At 40.5% G+C, this 16,860-nt stretch overlaps 1 protein-coding gene across 2 annotated transcripts in view; it reads right to left on the reverse strand.

Annotated features, from left to right (window-relative positions):
* Window positions 1-1,626: 1,626 nt before the first annotated feature.
* Window positions 1,627-16,860, reverse strand: part of COASY (Coenzyme A synthase) — a 378,965-nt gene continuing 363,731 nt past the window's right edge. For both annotated transcript variants that reach the window (XM_069634430.1, XM_069634431.1), the window contains exon 10: window positions 1,627-1,981. In XM_069634430.1, the coding sequence (XP_069490531.1) occupies window positions 1,934-1,981 (48 nt within the window). In that variant the 3' untranslated portion in view covers window positions 1,627-1,933. The remainder of the gene's footprint in view (window positions 1,982-16,860) is intronic.

A 16,860-nucleotide genomic window follows, 5' to 3' on the forward strand; every position in this document is an offset into this window, starting at 1 on the left:
GAGATGATTTGCCGTTTGGTTATGCACTGCAACGCAATGAAGCCACACATCTGACATAATGGGAGACTGGAGCTCAGCGTCCTAATAAGCAAACTATCAAAGACAACTGCACTAGGAAACCGCTCCTAGGCTCCAGGTGATCATAACTAATGAAATAATAACGATAACTTTTTAAACTATTAGAAATCATGAAAACATATCCGTTTTAATTCCTTACCCCACCCTCATATATACTTTTAACAAATAATTCAATATTTTGTCGTTATTTATTATTGGTTAGAAAAGTTATTTGTTATTTTCCTTTCGTTGACATCACTGTATACCGTGTTGGATCAAGCGTATCCTTTCACCCTACAGTAACTCTCTTAGCTGTCTCACTTGTCATTTCGTTGCCTTTCCCACTCCATCGTATCCCACAACTTACATTTCCTGCTCCGTGAAGTGGATCTGTTTCTGCAGGGTGACTCCGTACAAATCATACCAATGTTTGCACTACCCGTTTGGGGATGACGGCTGCTCTGGCGTAGGCCCAGTGGGTTGGCTACTAGTTGCAGGTTGCACTACTAGGTCGGCACCACAGAGGAGTTGATCGTCTGGTAATTCCCCACGGTTTCCTCTGTGGTAGACAGTCGTGTGCCTGCTGTTGGCTTCCCTAACTAGGGGAACATGAGAGGCGGTAGCTCTGTAGATAGGCAAGGTCTGCCTTCCCTGCCCCCAACACATGGGTGTGCATGTAGTAGGAGTCCACTAAGGTTACACGAGGTATACTTGTGCGAGAATTAGGAAGTGCATGCTGATGGATACTTCCTCCTGCAGATAGAGCAACTGGGTGATGTGAGGGGAGGAAGGCCATTCTGCGGGTTTCATATAGATAGAGCACTGTGTAAAATGCAGTAGTCGCGTCATGTATGATCGGTGTTGTGCAGAATGAAAGAAGAGGCAGTTTGTCTTCCTTGATGTGCATGAGTGAATGGGCAGAGCAGAATTGTTGCCTCTAGGGGTATTGTGATAATAAATATAGAGGAGGAAGTGGCGTTTAACTAGGAACTGCCCAGTGCAAGCCTATGTCCCTAGCGATAGCATTACAAGGCTCTCAAACGACTGCATTCCATCCCACTGCAACTGCTGGCGCCCTGCCACGGCTCTAGGGAAGGAGAGCCAGGGGATGGAACTAGAGGGAGGTGAACCTTGGGCTGGCATTACAAGAGGGAGTCAATGTGCTGGTCTAGGGGGACTGAAGTCCTGTCCTGGCAACATGATTTAGGAACTCTGTCCTGGTGGTAGGGCAGGGGAACCCTGTGACAGCATCAGAAGCGGAGATCCCTACACATTCATTAGGACATATACATTACTGTAATGGCACGATGGAAGTGGAGAACTGTGACATCACCTGGGGAGATCAGCGCTAATTGAATGAATAGGCTACCAGCCCAGTGGTATTCCGCTTAAAGTGGCTTGCTTCAGAATGAGGCTGCCTCTATACGTTCCTCACTTTCATTTCAGTATTGCCTAAAGTGCAGTCTTCTACATAGTAGTGACTGATAATACCGGAAACCTGCACGGATACCAAAGTCAGATCTCCTTTAGTTACCAGAGTTTGTTAAAGAATGACACACAAACACACACTTACAGAAGCTGCATGTTCTTAAACATGGATGAACGAAAGCATGCCCTTGCTTTGAACAACACTGCACAGGCGAGCATACAACTTCACAAAAGTGCATAAAACAATTCACCCAGCACAAAACAATTGTACAAGATGCATCGGTCATTTAGATTGGCTTTGGTGCACAGTGCAAGGAATTCACTGTAAATATACAACTAGAAGGACAAGGCCACAGCATGTATACAGGATCATGACCTAAACATCTCTTCCAGGTAGGTCCTTTTTCAAATAAAGTGGCTTTAAAACATAGTTGTGATGTGACCGGTCTTATTCATAGTTAATGCGGTTGAGGAGGAGATTCCAAGCTTTTTCGACCTGAAAAATATTAAATTAAGAGCAAGTGTTAATTTTACAGTGCACCAGAATATCTTTATGCATAAAAAGTGATAGCTCATCAGTCAAATGTACACAATGATTATGTACAACATTATTTGTGAACAATTGAAACTTCTGCACAAAGGCATACTAGCGATTAGACTTACCTAGGCTGAGGGGATAGGGGAGAGAAATGGGCGTTTACTGGTTAATGTGTATTGGAAACCTAAAAAAATGAGACTAGAAGTCTTTATTAAAAGTAGGAGTGATTTCTTTTTTCTTCAGACTGGCATGCAGAAAACCCCCAACATGTTTTGATCCTGGGTGACCTAAACTGCAATTGGATGAAAGAGCTCCACAGAGAGGGAAGACAGCATGAGGAGTCGAACAATAAGATTGGAAATAGGTACAGCATGGAATAAACTGATGTCCTTCTGAAATCTGAAGAGCCTAAACAGGAACTTTGATGTGGATACTCCGGCTAGACACACTTGGCGAAATAGTGGATCCTCCTCCATAATGGATTAGGTCTACACCTCGCTGCTCCTTTTTTTTTACAGCTGCAGTGCTTTTGAAGTCCTAGACTTTGAAATGAGTGACCACTCTCTTCTAACATACTAATTATTCAATGCAACCAAGTAGCTCCCATGTAGAGCAACATCCCCCCTAACAAACATTCCATTCGAATAAGCTGGCATGAGAAAGCAGTAAGATACTTTAATAACAGGATGCCTAGCAGCATTGTTTTGATTTCAATTGGGCAGGCATTAGAGGCACTCTTACAGCCACATGATTTCTGAGCGATCGTGAGAAAAGTGGTGGTTGGTTTATTTATTTGTAGGGCACACCAAACCAGGAGGTTACTGGGCACAACAAATGCATAAGGAAACGTACAGCTTAGGTTACAAGGTAGGGCAAGTTACACATTGTAAAACATTGCTAAATGCGCATTATAAATGTCTACTTATGTGCTACGAAGAGCCATGGTTTTTGACATAAAGGTGGTGGACAAAAGCAAATGTCGTAGGGAAGAAAATAAAAAAAAAGTGTGTGTGAGTGGGCAGAGCGTAATAAATTCTGTTAGAACAATATATTTTCGCAAAATTTTAGTAATAACTCTGTGGGGTGCAAACCCTCCAAGAGCCCCTCCCCACACGACGGTGCAACTGAACTAAGAACAAAAGACCTAAGCCTCTGGGCCTGCGGTGAGGGCTGCATTCCATTTACCCACTTAAAGTGGGGAACAGTTGCTGTTAATATTCCGTATTAGTGAAGCACAATGCATCTCAGAAAATGTATTTGTTAGTCTTGAATGGTAAACCGTGATCTATTTAATTCAATCCTAGAATTCCAAGAAACCATGTTAATCAAAGACCCACAGTCAGATATCAGAAAAGTGAAAAAATATCACATCACAAATGACGTAGTGGTATTGTCAAAAATTAATCAAAGTGCAAGCAATTGCGGCGTGCAGGGGTGGGGGGAAAGAGAAAGGACAACATGATATTGCAGATTCTATTTTGCTATTGTCAATAACGAATCACAGTACATGTAATTGAGGCGTGTATGAGTGGGGGAAAGAAAGAAGGAAAAAGTAAAAAAAAGCCATTTAGTTCACTCAGGTTTTGCTAATCATGGTCAACATTTTAGTCATTACATGTCTATGCATAGAAGAGAAAATTTGCAAACTTTTAAATCCGAGGACTTATGAACAACTCAAATGAATCCATCTGTAACAATTAGACTACTTCCTAATGGCCGAGAAGCCATCTCTAAGACAAATCAGGTGCATGCCTGCAGGTACACAATAATTCCTGTTATTGGCTGTACCGTGTGTCAAAATCATGTGAGACAAACCTATCGAAGGCACATAGAGGGCGGGGCATCTCCCTAAACACACCAATACCTCGAGTTTCACAAACACTAACACGTTGTCCATGGAGGTAATAGGTGATCACTTCTTTAGTGCTATGAATGGCAAATGAAGCACTGGTAAAAACACCTACCTGCTGTGGGAAATGTTGCCAGTTCCTAAAAAGAGCTAAAGAAATGCATAAGGCATATACGATGACGTATGATAAAGCTAACATTTAAGAGACATTCTGCCTTATATCTAAAACCGTAACTGAATAAAATAGGATGCCGAGGACGAACGTAATAGCAGTGGTGAACTGCTAATTAAGCTGTGCTTATAGCGGTTTGAAATACCGAAAAAAAACAATGTAACTGGTCAATTAGGTGTGGGGCTAGGATAAGGGACTGCTCAGGTGAACTAAAGGTGAGAGTAACTTACTTAATGTTACGAGGGAGCATGGCCCAAAAGATGAAGATCCTGCTCCGAATAGACCGTGCTTGGAACCGCCGGTGTATTGCAGATGCCGGTAGCAGGTCATGTGATGTCAAACAATGTTTTAAGTAGCGTGTGGTACACGCAAAAAAATAAAATACTGGCCCATAGCATGACTTCTGGCAGACTCGGGGGTGCGCAGCAGCCATACTGAGAAGGGGTGCGACATCTGTAAAAGCAATGAAGTGTCATCAAACTTAAAACCATGCCGGTGTGGAAGTCAATAGTCAATAGATAGGAACTGGAGGTGGCTGCTCCACTAAAGTCAGCTGTGCAAACTACAGTTCTGGAGAACCAAACAATATAAAGAAATACTGTGATGGTATTAGCCCGTGGGACTCCTATTGATCGTGTTGTAGTTCAAATGAGGGAATAATACCGGACCTAAAACGCACGTCTCTGTCATGGTTGATGATATGCTGATATTCGCAATATTAATGCATTTGCGAAAGGTGAGCAGGCCATATCATTATCTGTAATGCCTGGGATTTGTGATCTGGCAGTAATGCAGCAGATGCTAAATATGATACCCACTTATGCTTAAGGAGCACGTTAGTGTGTTTGCAAAACATGAGTACATATGTTAAATCATATATTGCACTGTAATATAAGGAAATGGAGAAACATGGCAATAATGCAACAAATACCAAATATGTGACACCATTTGATGTTTAAAGAGCCTGGGTGTGACTCGGATGAAGTCGGTAAATCCTTTGTGTTAATGTCAACAAATGGCAGGATGTTCATTGTGCAGTTGCAAACAACATGCGAGTTAAAGCCCATATCTTCATTAATGTTTCCTTGCCACCTTCAATCAACTTAATAAGTATATAATACCCCATTACAAAGAGGGGACAGTGTATAGTGAACAATCTTGATACCTTTAACTTTCAATAAAGAGCACTTGTAATGCTTGAAAAAGAACAGAGGTCTTAAGTTGTCTACCCTATAAGAAACAGTACAAATTGAACTCTTCATTCATTCAGTTGAATGTAAGAGAATTTAAACGGTCGGTCGAGTCAGTATGCTTCACGTTGAGCTCGTTGTCTCTTTGTCCACGCTGTGTTTTCTGGTGCCCAAAACTTCTAGGATCTGAAATTTCAGCTCTGTGATGGAACGTACTCTTGCTATGGACTATCTGGCAACACATGACCTGTGCTCTTTACATCGTACCCTAGCTTTCCGTGCAGTCTCTTCAATGTAATATATCCAGCATGGGCAGCAAATGCAATACCCAACATTTTCACAAGAGCATGTAGCAAACTCTAGGAGTCGAATCTGTTCACCTGTGCTGGGTTGAAACACATAAGGACGTTTGATAACTCTGTTGGAGTTCTTACAACCGAGACCTGGGTAGGTTCCTTTTCTAGAGCTTGGTTTTTCTATGGGGATATTCCAATGCTTGTTAATGGTGGCACATTGTAAAGAGTATTGTGAGACATAGACTAGTTCTGGCCCTTCGCTTTCTGTTTGTCTTGTAATAAATCAGTTCTGGTCTTAGCAAACACCTTATTCAGTGCAGATGAAAGTTCTTCTTCTGGGTAACCTCTCTCTGAATTTAATACATAGTCTTTCAAATTCTTTTTTACATAAGCGAGGGCCACTCACTATCCGTTTGACTCTTGATAACTGGCCTTATGGTAAATTTGTCAAGGTGTTATGTGGCTGGAAACTGAGACGATGCAATACACTGTTGCATTTGGTCTCTTTTACATATAGTGTGGTTGATATGGTCCTGTCTCGTAAGAGAAACTGTCCGTTCAGAAAGTGTACATTTGGGGTACAGACTTTGATAAAATTCAAAAGGTTGTTGAGGGCATCTCAAGGCCCATGCTAGATGACAAAGATGTCGTCTGTGTACCGGACCCATGTCTTGAGGTATTTGTGCCAGACCGGGTGATTAATGATGTGTGTCGTCTCAAACCTGTGCATTAAGCAGTTGGAGTAGGCTGTAGCCATAGTAGCTCCGATGGCCTTTCCAGATGCTTGAAGGAATTCATGATCTTTGTCAAATACGAATCCTGTGAGATAAAACACAACAGAATCACAAGGAATTCTTTAAAGGCTCCTAGAGCGTCAGCTTGTAAAAGGAACCATTCGACATCCTCTTGTCCCAAATCATGAATAATACTAGTGTATACTTGTGACGTCAATGGTTACAAGATATCATTATCAGTGAGCTCTGGCGTCTGTAGTAACTTCAAAAAGTGTGTTGTGTCCTTTAGGTGGACATTTTTCACTAGTGGTTGCAGGCAGTAGTCTATATATGTGCCATGGGGCTGTGCACAAAGATGGGTCTCCTTGCTGGATTGGATAGTCTTTTGTGAGCTTTCAGGTGTAGTAAAAAGTGGGTACTTACTCTAGGGTGTTGCACTGTCCAATAGGCTTTGGGATTTGCTGAAATCCATTCCATTTATAGTGCTGTATTGAGAAGCTGCTCGTTCAGTTTAAATTCTCTTATACCCAACGGAATTATTGACAAGTTCAATTTGTACAGTTTTTCTGGACGGTTGCCCCACAGTCCATGTTTGAAGAGAAAAAGCTTGACTTGGTAAGCAGAGGGAAGATGGGGAGAGCAGGCAAGAATGTACAGCAAAGGCTGCCAAAGAATGATTGCTGCGTCACTAATGGGATACCATGTATCTATAGTTACGAAGAGTACACAGGACAGGGACCCAGAGGAGATCAGAAGCCTACAGTGTTAGCCGACATATTGTCGGGTAAGTAGGGGGCAACTTTGTTCGTCTAAGAACGGATTTTAACAGGGAAATGTATGCAAATCTAGTGTCATGGTTGGACACTATGACAAGTTTGTCTTTTTGGCCTTTGGTTGTAGATATTTTGAGAAGCTAAGAGACTGAGGAGTACTGGAGGTGGGTGATTTACACGATTTAGAAATGTTAAACATAAATGAATATGTGAGGTATTGAAGGGCATAAAGGAAATTGAAGGCGAGGCTCATTATGTTATTTTTTTGTAGAATATAAGTAATCGAATAATATTAAGAATCCGCATCAATGTAGCCTAAGAAGAAGGGTTAAGGATAATACCTGAAACGCGTCAGCAGTAACAATGAAAAATGAAAATATGTTGGTCTTTTTTGGTGATTTGATGTACAATACCTCATGATGTGGACAAGGTTGAGCAGTAGCTGAACAGCCTATACAAGAATTATTGTATGCACAACGGAATAGAAGTGAAAAGTAGCAATTGTATCAAGAGAATGAGGTTTGGTTCTGGAAGTAGCAGGACCTTATTTTCTTTTTGTATACATAAATCACTGGATTAATCAAAAATGTTGTTAAAATTAAGAGGAAATTAAACATATTTTGAGTTTGAGTGCTTGTATTATTGAATGCTCTTGAATGCAGCAAAGATATTCATTTTAATGTAATGAGTATGATTTATTGGGAGTATTTCCAATTAAGAGTGCACAAGGATTATCTATTGACAACAGTCTTTTGGTGAACAAGCTCAACGTGAAGCATACTGGGTGGGCCGTTCAAATTCTCTTACACCCAACAGAACGACGAGTTCAATTTGTATTGTTTCTTATAGTGTAGTCAACTAAAGTATTACAATGAGTCACAGTCCTATTGCTTGCAAGTTAGAGCTATCAAGGCTCTTCACTACACACAGCCCACCTCTTTGTAATGGTGTATTATATACTTATTAAGTTGTTCAAAGGAAGCAATGAAACATGAATGAAGATATGGGCAATGAACATCCTCCTATTTGTTAACATTAACACAAAGACTGACTTTATCTGGGTGTTTAGCACGCGCAGGATCTTTAAACATAATTGTGTCACATATTTGGCATGTATTGCATTATTGCCAGGTTTCTCCATTCCCTTCATGTTTCACAAACACACTAACATACTCCTTACGGATAATTGGTTATCATATTTGGCATCTGCTGTATTATTGCCAGATCACAAATCCCTGGCTCATGATATGGCCTAACATTTTTGCTCACCTTTCGCAAATACATTCATATTGGCAATATTAGTATATCATCAACCACCACGAGACGTGCATTTTAGGTCAGGCATTATTCCCTTGTTTGAACTACAAAACGAGCAATAGATGCCCCACCAGACGCCACGTGCCAGTATTTCTTTTATTTTTCTGCATATATCACACACTACTTAAACATGTTGTTTGACATCACATAACCAGCTACCGGCATCTGCAGTACACCAGCGGTTCCAGGCACGGTCGAGTCAGAGCAGGATCTTCAGCTTTTAGCTTATGCTCCTTCATAACATCAAGTAAGTTATTTTCGTCTTTGATCCACCAGAGTAGTCCTTTACCCTAGCCCCACATCCAACTGACCAGGTACATTGTTTTTTTCGGTAGTTCAAACCGCTAGAAGCACAGCCTCATTAGCACTGCACCACTGCTGTTGTTAGGTTTGTCTTCAGCGTCATATTACATTCAGGTACAGTTTTGTCTTCCTATAAGGCAGCAAGTCTCCTACAAATTCACTTTATTATACATCATCCTAAATGTCTTGCACATTTCTTTAGCTCTTTTTAGGAACTGGTAACGCTTCCCACAGCAGGCATGTGTTTTTAATAGCACTACAGAAGTGATCACCCATTACCTCCACAGATTACATGTTAGTTGTAGCTCTGTTACGAAGTTTGTTTGTGAAACTCAAGGTATTGGTGTGTTTAGATAACTCGAAATGCCCCGCCCTCTATGTGCCTTTGATTAATTTGTCTCACCCACCATAGAGACACAAACGGGAATGATTATGCACCTGTCTTGGAGATCACTACTCGGCCATTAGAAAGTAGTCTAATCGTTACAGAGGGATTAATATGAGTCCTTCGTAAGTCCTCAGATTGAAAGGTTTACAAGTTTTCACTTACGTGCAGAGATGTAAGGACTAAAATGTTGACCATGGTTAGTAAAACATATGAACTAAATGGCTTTTACTTTCTTTTTCCTTCTTTCTTTACCCCACTCATGCACATACATACTAGGATTCATTTTTGACAATACCAATATGGAATCTGCAATATCATGTTGTCCTTTCTCTTTCCCCCACTCCTGCACACCTCAAATGCATGCACTGTGATTCATTTTTGATAATAGCAGCACATAATTTGTGATGTGATGTTTTTTCACTTTTCTGATAACAGACCGTGGGTCTTCAATTAACATGGTTGCTTGGAACATTATCAATACGGATTGCGCCCGGATGATGGACCATTATGGTCCGCAATGCATTGGCTTGTTTTCTGGCATCTGTCACAATAGGATTTAATTGAATTCATCACGTTTCACCATTCAAGATAGACGAATTGAATTTCTGAGATACATTGTGCTTCCCTAATACAGAATATTAACAGCAACTGTTCCCCACTTTAAGTGGTTACAGGGTGTGCAGCCCTCACCGCAGACTTGGTGGCCTAGGTCTTTTGTTCTTAGGAAATAAATTGGACATTGTAAAAATATTTGGAAGGGGATGATTTGAAGACAGAGTTAAGGAAAAGACATCAAAGCTATACAAATTGGATCAAAAGCTATAAAGCACAGTAAAAAAATATTTGGAAGGGGATGATTTGAAGACAGAGAGAGTTAAAGAAAAGACATCAAAGCTATACAAATTGGATCAAAAGCTATAAAGCACAGTTAATAAAAACGGGATTCGGAAAAAATGCTGCCGATTTAGATTGACAAAAATTACAATTTCTGGTAATTGATACATTCAGGTACAAATACCATATCTGAAATATCCGGGGGTCATTATGCTCAAGAATATGCTACACCCTATAAGAAGGTAAATTCTAGTTGTACTATAGCTGAGGCCTCTAAAATATGGCCTATGGAGGTTGACTTTGAGGACATAGTAATGTCAATAAAGTTATCAAATAAATCCTGCACACCCTGCCCTGACGGTCTTTCTAACATAACCCTGAAGGGCGATTTTGAGATGTGGGTGGCAATTCTTTACACATTGTTTAAACAAATAATTCTAAAAACGTTCCCTGCCTCTTGGAGTACCTCCATAATTGTCCCTATTTATAAGAAAGGCAATAGGAATGACCTGGTCAACTGTCGGCCAATTGCACTCATGGATGTGTCCAGTAAAATCTTTGCGTCCTTAGTGCTGAAAAGACTGCATTTATGGGCAGAATCCTCTGAACATGTGGATTTGAAACAGACGGGTTTTCGGAAAAACTAACTTCTTTCAGAGGTTTTATAATTATTTAGTCCATCAGCAAGCCCTACTGAATAACAAACCCATCTATTGCGCTCCAATTGATCTGACAAAGGCCTTTCATAGAGTAAATAGGGAAAGACTTTGGGAAAAATGTGTTCATGGGACTGCCCTTTTTCATATTGATATATTGATGCATCTTCACAAGAATTTGCTTCTAACTGTCTGCAAATCTATCTACCTTAGAACAAGAGATACAAGACCTTACTAAGGAGATTACTGAGCTTACCAACGAAGTATCCTTTGCAGAGATTTTAGCCGATATTAACACTCGACTTGAAGGCGATAAGTCAGATTTAGAAGCAAGGAAGATACATAAATTCAAACGGGATACTTTTGATTATTTACGAGACGAAGTTTACAAGTGGGCAGACAAATACCAAACCCAACCAACCCAATTCAACAAACCACGCACAGAACAGAGTGGTTCAGATACGGATTCAAGCAGAGAAGCAAATCCACAAGACCAAGACCAACAACAAGCTTCAGGAAGTGGAGACACAACAACAGAAGGTGGTCCCAGAGCAAGAAGGAATAGCCAGCCTTTTTTAGACAACAGCAGAGGAAGAAGAGAACGAGGAGGGGGAAGAGGAAGAGGACCCGGGGTCCAGACAAGACACCAAGCCCGGACAACCTAGTAGTAAACATCTCTGATAGGATCCTTAGCAACCAAGAAAACAGAGTATTACAGAAGGGACTTAAGTTTGTACCAACCTATGGAACCAACTTATTCAACACAAAGATTGAGCTACATAAACTCACACGCAAACTCAAATTGAAGGTATTTTTTGCGGAAATGGAAAACGAACATCAATCAAACAGATTTAGTAGAATTCAAACCAAAAAGCACTTTTGTAGCTCCTATCACAGTTCCTGCAGTTGACATCTTTGAAAAAATGGTTCTCGCAGACCTGAAAAAGATATATTTTGGTGCACCAAAACATAAGAACCTCAGCAGAGGCGAAATGGTCAGCATTAAAGGATTATACATGGATGAAAGAATTACCATAAGGCCGGCTGATAAAGGAGGGGCATTAGTAATTCAGAATACAGTAGACTACAAAAGAGAATGTTTACGACAACTGGGCGATCACACGATCTATGCCAGAATAGATCATGATCCGACAAACAAAATTAAGATGGACCTAGAGGCAGTGCTTACACGAGCGGAAGACTTGGGCATGATTACACATAAAACTAAACAATTCTTACAGAATCCCCGACCTAAAATACCACATTTCTGCTCACTTCCTAAAATACACAAAGATTTGAACAACCCGCCCGGAAGACCAATTGTGGAAGCAACAGGAGGGATACTACAACCTTTGGGAACCTATATCGATTACTTTTTACAACCGATTATACAGAAAACCTCCACATATGTCAAAGACAGTAATCGTTTCTTGAACATCCTGGAACAGATTCATCTGGAAGAACATGACATTCTGTTCACCATCGACGTTAACAGTCTCTACACGAGCATACCCCACGACTTAGGGCAAGCAGCAGTGGAATGGCTCTTGTTAAAGGAAGGCAACATAGGAGCTTACAAAGAATTCATTCTGACCTTTCTGTCCTTTATTTCTATGAATTCTTATTCTACTTATAATAAAGAGTACTATTTACAGACGTCAGGAACAGCTATGGGAGCCACAATGGCACCAGCGTATGCGAACGCACTCATGCATCGGTTCGAGACGGAACACATCTTGGAAATACAAGAATGGAATGACCAACTTAAAAGTGTGGGTAAGATACATAGATGACATTTTCGGAATATTGAAAGAATTCTTGATATATATCAATCAGATCGATTCACGAATACAATTCACCGCAGAAATAGGCAATCCTAATATCCATTATCTTGATGTTGAAGTAAAAGTAAATCAACTACAGATCACAACCTCATTGTACACCAAGCCCACCGACAGGAATAACTTATTGCATCGTAAGAGTTTTCATCCTCAAAATACTCTACGTAACCTACCCTATGGATAGATGCTACGATTGAAGAGAATCATCAGTGATCCAGAAGAACTTGACCAAGAATTGCATGAATTGGAAAACAAACTATCTGATCGAGGATATCACCAAGAAGAATTAGAAGCAGCATCTTCTAAAGTGACAGCAAAAACCAGAGCCAGTCCATTGGCAGAAAAACCCAAACAAGAAGCCCCCACAATAGTGTATGTGTCAAAATGTTCAACTCAGAGTGCACGAATAAAAAAATGTATCACCAAACATTGGGCTATACTCACCAGCGATGAACGCACAACGTCTCTATTTCAGACTAAACCAGTTTTTGCATATCAAAGCTCAAACAATTTACGTGACCTATTGGTCAACACCAAAGACACTAAAGACAAACAACAAAAGCATAAACAACAAGGAACTTACCCATGTTTGAACTGCAATAACTGTAATAGCATTATTAAAGGTAATACTGTATCACACCCGCACACAGGAGAAAAAATTCAACTGAGAGACTTTGGGAAATGTGACACTGAAAATTGCATTTACTGCATACGCTGTCCTTGTGGACTATGTTACGTGGGATAAACTGGACGGAAGCTAAAAACTCGGATGAACGAGCATAAATCTTGCATACGCAATAAAAATCCAAGCTCAGCTGTTTCCAGACACTTTAATCAAAAACAGCACACAGCAGCACAATTGAGGTTCCAAGTATTAGAAGTTCTGAGTAACCAGCAACCAGGCATTGATCCTCGAAGAAGACGTCAACAAAGAGAGGCGCTCTGGATAGACCGATTGGACAGTTTATCACCTAGGGGAATGAACGAAGAATTTGATTTGAACTGTTTTTTATGAGCTGAACTGTTTCACTAAAAAGCCATTGTAATGATAACTCACCAAACCGGACTATCACACTGTATACATAATTGTAGTTGAGATCACTTCCTACGGTCTATATTCCTTTGTTCGATCATCAGCAGCTTACATAGCATAACACTCTTTTTCCAACAACACTATGTTTTTGCTCATCCTCTTATATTATATCTTGTTATACGTTTACACAATTTATTTATTATTTTTGTCTCTATCGTCTTTCTCTTCTATGATTTTGCGATATATGTAATTCGATCATCACAGTGTGGTCCATGTTTTTTCAAAGACATATGAGGTATGATTTGAGTATGCTACACCAGCTTGTGTATATACAATACTCACTCGTTTTATCACGTTCTGTTAAGCCCCTAGCAAGATGGCGGCCTCCACATGGACAATACGCCATGTTGGAGGAGGCAGTTGCCGCAGCAACCGTAGCCTCACTTTGGAACGCTACTCAGCGTTTACTTTAGCAATGAGTTGACAGAGAGCAATGACTCAGCGAGGTACGTTTTACGCTCTGCACCAACTTTGACATAAGGTAAGCGCTAATGGCTAGATAAGCTTGTTCCAGATTAGCATTTACAAAGAGTATAATAGCGGAGACCGGCGGTCCTGCTGCACTTCTAAAATGTATGTTATTAAATTTGAACAGGTCAACTTGTGTACCTGACTGGAAGCGGCCACGCCGCCCATCGCAATACAAACTTTTGAGTTTGTGCACGCCAGCGTCTAGCTGGTGAAGGTCAGAGTTTTGATCTTTCACAGAACTGGAATATTAACATCACGCATGCATTCTCAGCTGAGTTACCATGTAAATAAACACACGTTCTAAAGCGGGTGGTAATAACTATCCGGTGTGTTTAAACAACCCCACTTGAGTAGCTGTAACACAATCACCATGAGGCACTATTACATAGACACTCATGTTAAATAACAGAATAGCACACAAGCACACAAGGTGCGTTAGTATATTTGGAGTAGAACGAGAATTGGGGCACTTTTGTAATAGTTTAACACACGCGTATTGTTAGATACGAAGTTGACCAATGTGATGTTTATGTGGGTAAGCTTATGTATTTCCTTATTTCTTTTTCTCTCCTTTTTTTGTGATGTATGTTTTTATGTATGTGGGTACCCTGTTGATTTAATATGTTTCATGTTATGCGTTTTAATTTGCTATATATTTGATAACGTTGTTTTCTGCATGATTGGATGAATTGACACCGTTGTTTGATGTTTGGCAAAAATTTTGATAAGATAGGCCCTGACGAAGGACTGCAGAGTCCGAAATGCATTGGCCATATGGGATTGTGTTGCCCATCAATAAAAGCGATTGTTCACTGTTATTTTGAATAAATCATCAAACTCAAGACTAGAGGCTCGCAAAAGTGGATTGGTAGAATACCAAAATTTGAAATCCAATCGGGATATAAGGGTGTGCGGCCCACACCGCTGATAAAATTGCCACGGTATTTCTCCGCATAGTTCATTCCCATCGTGCTGACGCACGGTAGCACGATTCAGTGGACTGCTCCCCAAAAGAACAGTAGTATCTATTTAGAGGTTCTCGCATAAAACAGAAATAACCAGCGGTGCCTGCTTCAGTTCTCATTTCTCTCTCAATGATCAGAAAGAAGAGTTTTCAGAAATGTGTTTACATTATGAATTCAGACCAATTTCAGTTCAGAACACTGAATGGCAATAATAATCTGTTTCAATTACAGCTATCCATTACAGTCAGGAGTTATTAGGAAGTTGTCCAGACGCGATTAATGTAGAGGGAGTACATCTTTTCTTGGTTACGCTCCATGTAATGAAATGTAAATACTGTATTTTGAATCCATTTTATTTAGATGTCATTTTATTACATGGGAAAGCAATGGATTTATGATGTTTATTATTATGAGTGATTAAATCATTTTGAAAAGGTTTTGTTAAATCAAATTAAAAAAAAATGATTATTTACAATGACATGAACGGTTCCTCTCCAAATAAACAACCTGCTTGTAATAAATCTCCTCTGAATGGTCTTTTTCCCCTAAAATCCAAGGAATACACAAACATACAATACAAGTTCTTAATCTCCTGGACCCCTTCAATTCTAGTACAAGACCCTCCTCACTCTACCAGTCCTGACAGGGTTGAGGGCATAGTACTTGTTTAAAATAAAAGTCAGAAGCACCCAAGTAAGGAGGAGACCGGGCATATGCCGCTATTTCCTTTAAAGGAGACATTTATCATATCCTGTAGCAATGTAGAAGAATCAAATATGAAACTGAGTTCGTAAAGCAGGACTTGCCATGCAAAGGGCTGCCCTATTTAACCCGCCTCAAATAAGATACGAGGACCTCCTGACACTGAAGGGTTCGTCTTCAAAAGTGGGATCTTTGAAAAAAATATCCAATTTACGTGAAATTCTGATAAAACCCTTGCAAGAAAGGAATAGTGGGTGGAACGAGTAAGCTTATCCCCAAGGACAACATTTAACATTTACTAGAGTATCTGGCCTGGTGCTCACTTATCAATACAAGATCCTGCACCACCTTCTGAAATGACTCCATAGGAAGCAATTGATTGAAAGGGCTGGTAGTCTATAATGGTGATCAGAGAAAACCCAAGGCCAAACTGCAGGACGAGACCTATGGGGCTCAGTCCAAGCCATTCATCACTCATTTCAATTACAAAGGAACCAGATGGGCACAGGAAGGAGGAGGAATCTTAAATCGTGTCCGACCCCTAAAAGGTCCTGGATAAACTACCTATACCATGGGTGACTTACTCTCTTCTCTTACTGGTATGGTGTGCTAATTGGGGAGAGGGGCGGACTGAGTCCGTTCTGCTTCTTTTCCCAATGGTTGGAGGAGAAAAAGGGCACTTAGGGAAGCATCCTCAGGTCACACTTGTACCAGTCACCCTACTGTATATGAATACCCCAAATCTGATGGAGCCCATTTATCTCTTAATTTTTACAGAAGTCCCTTAACCGAAGTTGCGACTTGATAGGAATGACAAATATAGGCTTAACCGTCACTGCCCAAGCACAGTACAGAGCATTTGTCGAAGGTACAGCAGGCTTGATGTCGATTGGCCATTCTAGTAACTAATCCTATGACTCAAGGGCCAAGAAAACAGGGGTAGGCATGGTTGCTTGTGCACCGAAGCCCCACCCTCGTAAATGATTCCTCAGGCTGCAACTGCAATGTGATCAAGGAAAGACGTGAATATTCACACGACTGTATGCCTTGCCTCAGCAATTCGAGCTGCAACCAGTACCACGCCATCTAATCGTTCTGCAAAGATTTCTGAAAATGTCATCTCTTTCCACATTCTGGGGTCAAACACTTCACTGATTTGTATTCACAATTGCTTGGTAGCGGTAGGTTGTGGGATTGGCTGGCATTCGGAATTGCTTACCATTTGCGATTTGTGACTTCTTTAGTCTGTTTAA

Source organism: Ambystoma mexicanum, chromosome 13, assembly GCF_040938575.1.
Source record: "Ambystoma mexicanum isolate Mex_15411 chromosome 13, UKY_AmexF1_1, whole genome shotgun sequence".
In the NCBI taxonomy this organism is placed as follows: domain Eukaryota; kingdom Metazoa; phylum Chordata; class Amphibia; order Caudata; family Ambystomatidae; genus Ambystoma; species Ambystoma mexicanum.